Source organism: Nomia melanderi, chromosome 3 (assembly GCF_051020985.1).
Source record: "Nomia melanderi isolate GNS246 chromosome 3, iyNomMela1, whole genome shotgun sequence".
Taxonomy (NCBI): domain Eukaryota; kingdom Metazoa; phylum Arthropoda; class Insecta; order Hymenoptera; family Halictidae; genus Nomia; species Nomia melanderi.
The window spans coordinates 13710805-13722980 of NC_135001.1; the positions used below are offsets into that span (position 1 = coordinate 13710805).

A 12176-nucleotide genomic window follows, 5' to 3' on the forward strand; every position below is an offset into this window, starting at 1 on the left:
TTATGCATTTAGTTATATAACGATGGATAATTGAAAGTTATATATATATATATATAACATTTAACCCTTTGAGCGCAAAGAAGCGATATGTTGCTCCTTCAGGCACTTGCGAAAAGTTTCGGTTTGATTTTATTACATAGTAATAAAGCAAGTCTAACATCTTTTTAGTACTGTGTACAAATTTTATGAACTTTAGATCAAAATTGACCGAAATATAGATGTTTATTCATAATCATGTATCTTTGTTTAAAAATGTCTGGCATATCTCGAGTTTATATGAAAATATGAAATTTAAAATATCAAATTTTATTCGAAGTGATTCGAATTTTCCATCACTTCAGTCTCCATCGCTGTTTTCAATCTCGCGAAGCTCGGCGAACGAGAATATTTAAATCTCACCTCTCGCCTTCTAATTTCTCCCTTATTAATCTCAGAAAAGTTATTTCACGGTGAATAATCTTCTAAAGGAGAAAGAACCGAATAAAGATTCTTCGAATCGGCGTGGACCGAATAATATTTCTGTCGATTAGAAATCTTCACGAGCACGATCACCGACCGTTATCAATTCAATGGTGTTTAAACAAGACCTTCGTTTCCTTACAGGCATAACACGGTCCTTATTAGGGAAAACGTATTATTCCCAGCTTGTAATTTCTATAATTCCATTTCGAAAAAGTGCTCGGGGCATTCACGTCAATATTCATGGTGGTGTCATAATAAATAAATTGCGCGGGAGCGTGAAACGTTAGGCTGCGTTTACATTGCAACTTTTGAAACGGATTGTTTTATAATAAATTGTTGAGTCTGTGACATACTAGCATAACGAATTCACGACATACAATATTAAACCTTATATTTCTTTAAATTCAAAAGTATTGTTCAGCTTCTTCATAAAACGAAAAGCTTTTGTCACTGGAAATTGAATTATCCTAATTTTACGTTCATAAACATATGGGAAATACTTGGTATGAAGTTCACCAAACAGTGTTTACCGAGAAAGTTAGACAATTAACACTGGAACTAACATATGGATCAGATTGAACCATTTCAGAATTTTTATATTATGCACTTCAAATCTTAAGAAGTATATTGTTCTAATTTTTATAAAAAAATAGAAATAAATCATTCTAATTACTCAGTAATTCTAATGTTAAGAGTAAATATTAAACTCCTAGAACCACTTATAAAAAATAGAAATAAGTAATTCTGGTTGCTCGGTAATTCTAAGATTAAAGAGTTAAAACACAACCCCTAGAAGTATTTGTAAAAGAAGATAGAAATAAGTAATTCTAATTGCTCAGTAATTTTAATGTAAAGGAGTTAAAGAAGAACCCCTAGAATTACTGACCAATTAGAATGCCTGATTTGTGGTTAAAACGGCGGAACATATTTCCACACTTCGCTGTCATCGACGTCACGTCATTAGCCGAGTATCGCGGCTGCGATGTAAACGCAGCCTTAAAACATGGATCCCCGTTTGTTCGTTTTTTATTTCCGTCCCCGCGGAACCAGTAAAGGTGGCTGGATATCAAAACACGCGCGCGGAAAACGACTTATTTACACTGGCGAATCGGACGAGTTTACTCGGTCAGTTGCCTTTTGAGCAACCGTGGGACACCGGTCGCGATAGCTTAAACAAATTTGATCGCGTTGAAAGCGCTGCTCGCCGAACCATGTCAAAATACTCTCTCCTTCTCTCTCTTTCTCTGACGTGTAAAAGCGAACATTGACTGGTGGTCGTCGAGTCGTCGATTAAAACGCGCGATGCGAGGCTTCTTCCCAGTCTGTTCACCGGGAAACCGTTTTTCGACGCGCCGCTGCCGCCGCCGCCGCCGTCGTGCTCGCCAACAATCGCGCCGGGAGAAATGAACGCGTGTGTCCCGATAAAAGAAAACGAGAAACGAACGGTATCGGTCGCGAGACGCGGTGTCAACGACACACGAACGGAGAAACCGTAAAGCCCGCAGAGCAACGTGTTCGTGTGTATCTATACAAAGTGTACCACGACACGGGTGAACGGCTTTGGGATTAGATGACCGTAGAGTGTCAAATGTTAAAACATCAGGCTGACAAGTTAGTCGACTTGTCTGCCGGTTCCTCTCGTTTCATGTATTCAGACTTTATTATTAGACTTAAAATTTGCACTTTTTACGTTTTTTAATGCTTGTGGGCTTTTGCGAAGTATTGTGGATTTTGCTAAGCCTTCGCAGACTTTGGCAAACTTTGAATCCGTAACGTTCCGCAAAGTTTTTGACATTTTCGTAGACTTTCGCAGACTTCCGTGGACTTTTGTATGTCTCTGCCGACTTTTCTAAATCTTCGTAAACCTTCGCAAACTGAGTCAAATAACTTTATTCTCATTCTATTGTTTGAAATAGTTGCTCAAAATGTACAGAGTTCGACGCGTTTTAAAATATAATGATTAATGGTTGCTTTAAGACTGATAGCTTTGAATGCGTCTACATGGTTCCAGAGTTAGACGGTTTCTTTGATCGACACCCTGTATATATAGTGGCACTCGAAGGGACGATATCATCGTAAATAATGAGGAACCAGGTATCTAGAAACTTGATTTCACCGTACCGCGCGCCCGCATCTAAGGCAAACGAATTTCATCGGCATTGACCTTTCACGTTGTCCTCCATACGGAACACAACATCGACATACCTTTCCCTAATTAAAACGCCATCTTTGAATAGAAAGAAAGAAACGCTTCTTATTTAATGTAACCTCAATCAATATTCTTATAACCCTCTCTACGATAAACTTTGGAGAAATTTAACAGTTCGACTGTCTTATCACTCGAATTTAGGTGACAACTTTTTCATTAACATTAAAGAATAATTTTCATAATGATTTATTGAATGAATCAAATTTCATTAAAACCCACAAAATCTGTCAAAGTTAAAAAAATAATGGCTACAATGGTAACGTTATTTTCTGTTCCAAGTAAATTCGACTTTATTTGTTTTCTATTAGTCACTTTGATCAGCATGTTAATGAAGAACCTTTTAAAAGTTCTTTCAGAATATTCGAATACTCAGTGAATTCTTGAAGCTTGGAGAAAAATTCGAGCCAGAGATTTACAGGTTTGTTGCCTAGCAATCAAAGAGGCTACTAAAAGTAGTTTTAACATCGGTACCAATTAATTATACTGAAGAATCTGAAAGTGACTCAACATTGGCATTTTGCGGTACAAAGTTACGCCAAGGTTGTGTCGTGATAGGCCGTTCAACTCGTCTTGATTTCGTCTACACCGTGGCGTAGTAAAAAGCGTATAATCCTATGCAAGGAAACGTCTATGTCCTTGGAGTAACGCTGGAGATGACCTTGGGAAGACATTTATCATTGCCGGATGTGCGTCCTCCTCGAACTACGTGTACTCCTCATGGTCTCTTTCTCTTGCTTTCAATAATAGCGGAAATAATTTAAATGCTCCATATAAGTACCGTGGCGGACGAAAGTAATTGTGCCGCACAAAAAGTCTAATGGACCGTGAACGAATAATTTTGTTTTAATGGGCAGCCTGTAACGTCCACGTTAACGTTTCGCTGAAGATTCTTGTATCCTCCAATGTGCCAACGGTCGAACAGAAATTCAGCGTTGTTACACCTTGACCGAGTAAGAGTACTTGTATATCATCTGATTCATAGTTGAAGAGTATTTATAGAAAAGATTGTAAATGTCGGATTTCAAATTTCTTAAAAGGAAAGGAAGAGTTGTATAAAGTTACGTTGACTGTATTTTATCGTTATGAAATTGTACGTAAGTAAATACTACAAGATAATAGATGGTCGAACATTTTGAACATCAAGGGTTAAAGTTTTTGTAAAAAATGTCCAATTTTGGCGTTTGCAGTATCTTTTAGGAAAATTTTTTCCATTTTGCTTGGCTCATTGAAGACGAAACGAACAATTTCCATCGAATCCGTTTCCAGTATACTTCAACCGTGATATAAGAAATTGTTCACTGGAATTTCCGGTTTCCACCGCCACAATTTCGCGCGACGGCCATCGTACGGTAGTATAATTTCATACGACGACACTGTTACGCGTGTCCAACGTCCGAACATTTCGTAATGTGGCGGCGAACGGGACCACCAGCGAAACACGTGATACGAACGATCGAAAAACAATGTTAGACTTGCAATCAATATTTTCGAATTCAGTTTAAAAAACATGAATATTGTTGATATTTTCATAGTAAAAATCTTACTTACTTACTATCTTACTTAAGTCAGTAAGTACTAAACTTAGTAAGTACTAAAATCAAACTTGCAATGAAAGTAGAGTTCTTACATGTTTGAGTAAAGTTCGAAAAATATCTAATTAACTTCTCAATATTAGAAGTATCGTGATCGACAATTTAGTTTAGTTCGTCGACAATCAGCGACGCTTCTCGAAGGCGTACGTTTTTTACGGCGCGGAAACACGTCGCGTGCGATTTTGTTTGTAGGCAGTTAGTCGTTTTAAGTCACTTCATGTGAACGCTCGAGGCGTCGAGGTTCTTCCCTTACGTATTCTGTGTAACTGTTTAAATATATAAATATTTGTTCTGTTATCTTATGTTTCATTAATCGCCTACTACAAATTCGCCTCCCCAATTATATCGTGGCTACGTACAATCAGCCTAACTTCTAATTTTGTAAAAGGAAAAATCTGTTTACTACACATTCGTGATTTCGTTTGAGCGGCGGCGTCGCAACGGAGATAAGGATCGTCTGGTTTTTACTTTTCTTTCTGTGGGCAATAAAGCGAGGTAGATCTTAATTACTTGTCCCATAAACTTCATGAACCGCGCAACGTAAACTCTGCGAAACCGACGATTTTCCGTGGCGTCCTTTTGAAAGATGGCGTCGCGTCTACTGTCGGTACATATATACACAGTGATCTACTTATTGGATCTGATAATTAGGAGGAAAAAACAGGTGGAAATTGTGGGTAAGGGAATACGAGTATCAGTGACGTCACGTATACTAACTGTACACGCTGCTTAAATGCGTAAAGATTGCTGGTGTTATACAGATTAATCAACAGTGACGAAAGTGATATTAAAACACGTATGAGTAACTTTGAATAATAGTGATTCAACTCCTATTTCTAAGATTTCGAGAAGAAAAAAGTTTCGCGAAGCGTTCTTAGGGTAATTAAATATTAATGTTACAGTTACTAACATTAGTATTATTTATAATTATTATTAGGAATAATATAGTAGTATTAGAATTAAATACTAGTTTTCAGTAATTGAATACTAATATTACAGTTACTAATATTGGTGATCGGCAACAGTCAGTACTATTAATAACACTGCAATATTAATATTTAATTCATTCAAGAACAGTTTAAAAAACCTTTTTGTCTTGAGAACTCGGAGATGATAGATCGACCTCCGCTATTCTGAACCATTCATATACAAGTTAGTAGGTCACGAATTTATGTTTGTTTTATTTTGAAAAATAATGATAGGCAAAACTGTTTTTAATTTGAAACATATTCTACTTCAATGTTTATAAATTGTCTATCTATATATTATAGTTATTTAAACAAAAGTTTGGTCTATTTTTATTTTTAGAAGTAGAAAAAACTATAAAACTTATAATCCTATCGACTTGATTTTGCTTACATTCGATCTAGAATACATATAAAACAGTATTATTATCAATAAAAAATGATTTTAGAGTGTTTTCCTCGTAATCCGACAATCTAGAGTATTCGAAGTAGATTACTATACAGCGGTTGGCCGTCCTTTTCACGGCCATCGGGATGTATGTACTCTTAGCTTCCTCACGGTAAAACCAGGTCGCGCGTGAATCTCAGCCGTGAACAAGGATAATCAATTACGAGACAGATGACTTCGCCATGCCCTGTTTAGTCTCTCGCCCGCTGACAACCCACATGACAACCGACTCGAGACTCTTTCGGTTTCAAAAAGAGAAACGTGTCGCTGCATAGATGCGAGTTTATTTCTGCAGTTGACGATATTAAACATTTTGCACTCGAAAGTATTTTGAGTTATACTGTAACGCACGATATTGTTACAATATGGTACGTTGACGATAATAAGTACAAAATTTAATATTGAACGTTGATTTACTCGATGTAATTGAATAACTGAATTCAATTTCATATAGAGTACCATGCTCTTGTCAGTATATTAACCCTTTGCGGTCAAATGCCACATAATGGCGACATCGAGCTTCCATATCTGAAATCGAAAGCTGCAAATAAATCATTTCATTGTTCAAATAACAAGAGACTGATACGTGGTTTTCTTCTTTTCTAGTATTAGAGATGCATTTTTAATTTTTTATGGGAAGAGTCTCTAAAACTGTTGAAAATGCTCGTTCGCAAAGGGTTAATGTTGTGAACAAATTTGGTATTGAATACCATACTATTATCCCTATATTAATACTATAAAGAAATTTAATATTGAATACCAAACGTTAGAAGTTTGTTGTATGGAAAAAAGTAACGATTGAGAGTCGAGTGCGAAAAGATAACATTTTATTTTTCCTTTTTTTCGTTTCGATTTAAAATTGAATTTTTCCGGAATAAATCGAACAAACTGAACTCAGTTTTGTATATCAAATGCAAGAAGATTTCGATTGTTGTTTTGTCTGTACGAGTAATTTAATGGGCGCCGATTTATCGGCTAACATATTAATAGACTTTTCAATGACTTACAACCTGATATTGTTAAGCGGCTTAATGACTCTCTTTCGTCGGTAGTCCTTGAATAATAGATAGACTATGTTACTCAATACGATTCGCCGATGCAGGTTTGTAATTGCTATTGCCATTGAAAGTTTGATTAAGAAATCCATGGGCATTGATTATTAATCTTCAATAAACTGTTCAATAACTGCCGGCACATAACGTACCGAAGATTGATGATTAAAGCGTGAAGATTTCATGATGAACTTTTCAGTAGCCAAACCAATTACGATTCCGAATCAATAAATACTGTTTAGTAATTCAATTTCATTACTCCTTTTGGGCCTGGTGTTTGAAGAAAATGACCAATCATCTTCTCGATTTACATATATCATTATTGTTTATTACTCATAAATAATTTTCGATTCGAAATCCCATATTCCTATCCCATAATTTCCACGAAAAAGGTATACAGTTCGATTTACCACGTAATTAACATAATAAACCAGATAATTCGCCATACAAAAATCACTTGACGTTCCATAATAAAATTCTCTTCCATCTTTCATTGTTTCTAAATCTACAGTTAAACTTCAATTACATCTACGATTGAAAAATCAAATCTCACATTCGATTATACGGTGCCTTATATGTAGTATTTATATTTACGAGCTACTGATAAGCCTAACGCGTTCCATTATTACCTTTACGATTTTGATTTCCATCGTGCCCGACGAACCAATCAAATCACCAGTTGTTCTCACCGCAGTTCTTATTTCCAGGACCATCGAACTGATCGCGCTCATAGCGATTTCCAGCACGCTGTTTCTCTTCCTGCACACCAGAGAGCTTCATTCCCGGCTGCGAAAAATGGAGGTGCGCCTTCAGCCCAGCGAAGACGAGATGCTGTCGGCGAATCAACTCTCGTACGGTGAGTTTACAGATTTATCTCCTCCCGCGTATGTAATTTGCATACCTCTGAATGCGATTCAACATTTCGCCCGTAATGCAGACACGAAGATTGGATGCTTTTCGAGGCTCTTTGCTGTCCGGTAAACACAGTACTTATTAAGAATACGTTTCAGTCGATGTAACACAAATGAATGCGAACGACGAGAATGTAGAATAATTGAACAGTGGTAAGGCTGCGTCATCTTCTGTTCAACATTGAGTTCGAGCTGCGATTGAGTTGACTCTTTGGATTTGATGGAAATATTCAATGTTCTTTGTTCAGATGTTTTTTGAAATTGGCTATAACATACATTAAATATTAAATATCGATGCACTAGATGGAGATTAATATTGAGTATCGAATATTAAAATTTTGCTGTGTCCAATTAAGTAGAAACTGAAAGTTGCCGTTCGAGTGCAAAGGGTGGTGCAGTTGGAAAGGAATGGTGTGAAAATATAAATTGAAGATAAACGATAAAAAAATATTACTGGAAATAAGTCGTAAGAAACTACGATTCGAAAGGAATCGTAGAAAAATCTAATTTATAATACGTAATAAGACTGCGTTGATTTTCACGAAATATTTTGCGCTAAAAGTATAATTGGAAAGAAACGGTAAAAAAATATAATTTTAAAAAAGGGTAAAAAATATCACTGAGAAGAAACGGTAAAAGGTATCGTTGAAAAGAAATGATAAAACTGTATGGACTTCTTCTTATCGGTCTTTGGCATTTTGTGTACCGAATGAGTCACAGTGGCAATCTATTCAGCACATGATTTATCAACGAGACTGTCGGAAATGTTAAATTCTTTCGAATGGTGTCCATGTTGCTCTGCCAGCCACAGTTCACACTATTTGTAGCTGAATTCGAGGAAGCTCGCTATCGTTCCCATTTACAACCCCTTAGACGTCGCATGGCGAACCATCGTCCAGATGATAATTCCGAGAAGAGTGGTTCAGCGTTTGCACTCAGCATCGAGTCGTAAATGTTCGTGAAAGATGCATAATATATGTAAAGTGTACCGGAACATGTAGGTGTAACTTTAATCCTGGGAGAGGAATAAATTAATTGCAAAATGAGTATATATAAATAGAAATGTAATGTATATAATATATAAAAATATAATAAATATTATATACGTACATTATGTATTATATGTTATTTATATATACAAATAAGTGTATTGTTTCGAGGAGGATAAAAAAAGAATGAATAATCTTGTACAAGATATTTTACGTACATAGGACGAAACATAAATTTTTCAACAAGAACACTCAGGTATAGTTATTTATATACTTCATGTAAATCTACTCATGATACTTTAATATCACAAATGTGACTTCAAGTGGAATTAGAAGTGAGGTATAAGGATGAAACGTAAATCTTGATACATAAATCGATGCAACTCCCCATTTCCTATAAAAAGAGAAAATGTCCACGTTGCATAGGTGATTGACGCAAAGAAGCATACTTCTGCAATGCTTCTAATCTAGCAGTTCTATAAATAATTGGTCAACTGATTGTCGTGAAAGAGAGAAATTCGAAATTGGACATTTTCGAGGCTGTGTGACACCGGGGTTTCACTTCAATCGTTCGTACTATGGCGAGTACGGTGAGACTTATCGAAGAATTTCAATGTCTCGAAAGTCACGAATTGCTCGCGGAACGACAACTTTCCTATTCGGGAAACAGATAGCTGTAGTCCGTGACAAATCGCGTGATGCATCGCATCCATAGGAATTCTTCGAAATCCAGCGGACTCATCGGTGCTGGATCCTGTGAGAGTTGAGACGAGTGGACGGTGCTATAATGCAGAGCCTCGCCGCTGCGTGAAACTCGATATACGGGGTGACTCGAATGGTACTGAAGACCGATTAAGGTAAACAACTAGATAACCAGTTAAGGCTACAGGACCAGTGTATTTATATTTCAAATTAATATATTACATATTACATATTTCAAATTAATATATTACATATTACATATTTCAAATTAATATATTACATATTACATATTTCAAATTAATATATTACATATTACATATTACATATTACATATTACATATTACATATTACATATTACGTATTACATGTTTATATTTATATAAGTTTAACTGGTTAATTATTGGCGCATTTACCTTAGGAATTCTATACACAGAAATAAGATGAAAGTATAAAATGAAATCTTATTATATGAGTCTCCGAGAAAATTAATTTAGAATATTCATCGACCACCTGTGCAATTGTTTAAATACCAACTAAATAAACAGAAGATACAAAATGAACGGGCGATTAATAGACTACAGGTGACTATATATAATAATAAGTAAACAATACACAATGAAATTTTCCCATTTGTATGGATTTTTTAAGAAAAAAGTAAATCAGTTTCGCCGTAATTAGCTAGCTGCGCTCGCATTGTAGTGTACTTACGAATAAATGAGTTTGTCTGATAATATCCAGCAAGAACTCTTCCACCGTTTTTCTACGATAGTAAACCGGGGAAAATAAAAATGGGTCATTTTAACTCGGTTAGTAGTTCTAACGTGAATTGCATCGAATGCTACTATATTAATTAATATATTAATTGCAAGTGTCACTGAATGAAACGATTAACCGGCAATGAGTGAATCGTGCAAATGAAATACTCTGGCTTGAAATGTTTATTTGCACCTTTTTAATGGGGCAACGCTAAAAAAAGGCAACTGGTCGGTAATTGAAACGTAGAATGGGGACGTTTGCCTTATTTGTCGGTTGTCAACTTACTTTCCTTGTCACGAAATTGAGACCAACGCAACGTTTTCTCCTGTAACTAATTAAAGTTATCTCGTCGGATGCTTATTTGTAACAAACGAAGAGTCGGGACGCGTTCTTTGCGGGTACTGACAGAGATCCGAGCAAAAAATTGATCGGCAGAACACGTATTGAATTAATTTCAGTAGCGATTGCGCATTGAATTTAAATAATAGGTGTGTTCGAGTTAACGTGACTTGATTATTAAACCGCTCGAAATGCATGTTACCGCTAACATGCGAATAATAAAGCGGTTGAAATGATTTATTGCTCCACATTGCTTTTCACCCTTATTTCGAATTAAATTACATTATTCCGAATTATTATTTTTTACATTTATTTCGTGGAAAATTACTTCAACCATCTTATAAAATTATTCGTTGCTCTAAATTCTTATTTTTTATCTCTATTTCAAATAAAATTATCTTAATCGTGTTATTGTGATTCATTGTTATTTATATTAGTGTTATTTATTGTGGTTTATTGTTTCAAATTGTTGCTATTCATATTACTGTAATTTATTGTTACTTATGTTATTGTTATGTACTACAATGTAGTATTTCAAATTGTTGCCTTTCATATTATTGTAATCTACTGTTATTTATGTTGTTACTTTATTGTGATTTATTACTTCAATTTGCTGTTTTTCGTCCTCAAGCCAAAGAAATTTTACTTGAGCTTAGTTCCATTTGCGACACGAATGAGCTCATACGCGCGACCGAGAGGTATCCTTGTTCCTCCGTGAAGGATCAGACTTCCCGGTTGAAGAAGGTCAAGGTGTGAGAGTGAACGTACTAAGTAAGTACTCACTTACACGTTGGTCGTCGGAGAGGGGAGCATGTATTTTCACGTCTGCTCCGGTCCCGTATATGTGTATCATTAGATTATTATCTTTCCAGTGGGTAGCATTATGTAACGGGACCGCGAAATTCATTTTATATCAAATAAGCTAATTAGTCAACGTCGAGTCTCCTGCGTATCATTTTCACGATGCTACTCTTTCTTCTAATCTGCATCAAATGGTATTACTAAGCGACCGTTATGTTGATTGATGAACTTTCGCTGTTTCTTTCTCGCGAATCAAGTTTTAAAAAGGGAAAGTGTACTTAGAATGTAAATACGCGATGATCACTTTTAGTTTCCAAAGTTGAATCTACATATCTGATTCGGTGGATATTTGGAAATAATTCATTTATTCTTTTTGATATGATGGAAAGTAGTTATAGAAATAGTGAATGCAGTTGAACTGTGATGATTCTAACCTCTACAATTCAAAAGCACGTATAACATGTGTAATTTCTTTCTTTCCTTCTGTTACGCTATAAAAAGTTCTACAACTCGTAACATAAAACTTCGTATTATTTCTCTCGCGTTTAATATGTATTTCATCTCAGCTATTCGACATTCACATTCACAAATACGCCCAATCGTTAGAAAATCTCAATAATTCGAATTTTCGTTTATTAAATTTTCCCTCGAAAACTCGATGAAACTACAGCTCGGCGTTCTTACATACTTTCTAGCGATTCAACTAGCCAGATTCGGTTGTAGATAGAACCGACATGCCAAAACGAAGAATCCTTTCAGAGGAAAATCCAAAAGATTCGAAATTAAAAAAATTTCAAGTTCAAAAGACAAAACGAAACACCAACGGAACCGTGTCCCAAACTACTATCCTGAAGTCAAATTTGAGGATCACTGGGAGAAAGCTGCAGTTTCCAAGAGTCAGTGCTTCAACCAAGAATTATACTTCGTTCCGTTACAAATTATGCAAATTG

General features: G+C 35.6%; 1 protein-coding gene across 2 annotated transcripts in view; it reads left to right on the forward strand.

The window, feature by feature from the left end:
- Positions 1–12176, forward strand: part of pip (heparan sulfate 2-O-sulfotransferase pipe) — a 90562-nt gene that overhangs the window by 26007 nt on the left and 52379 nt on the right. For both annotated transcript variants that reach the window (XM_076365787.1, XM_031990358.2), the window contains exon 2: positions 7436–7584. In XM_076365787.1, the coding sequence (XP_076221902.1) occupies positions 7524–7584 (61 nt within the window). In that variant the 5' untranslated portion in view covers positions 7436–7523. The remainder of the gene's footprint in view (positions 1–7435; positions 7585–12176) is intronic.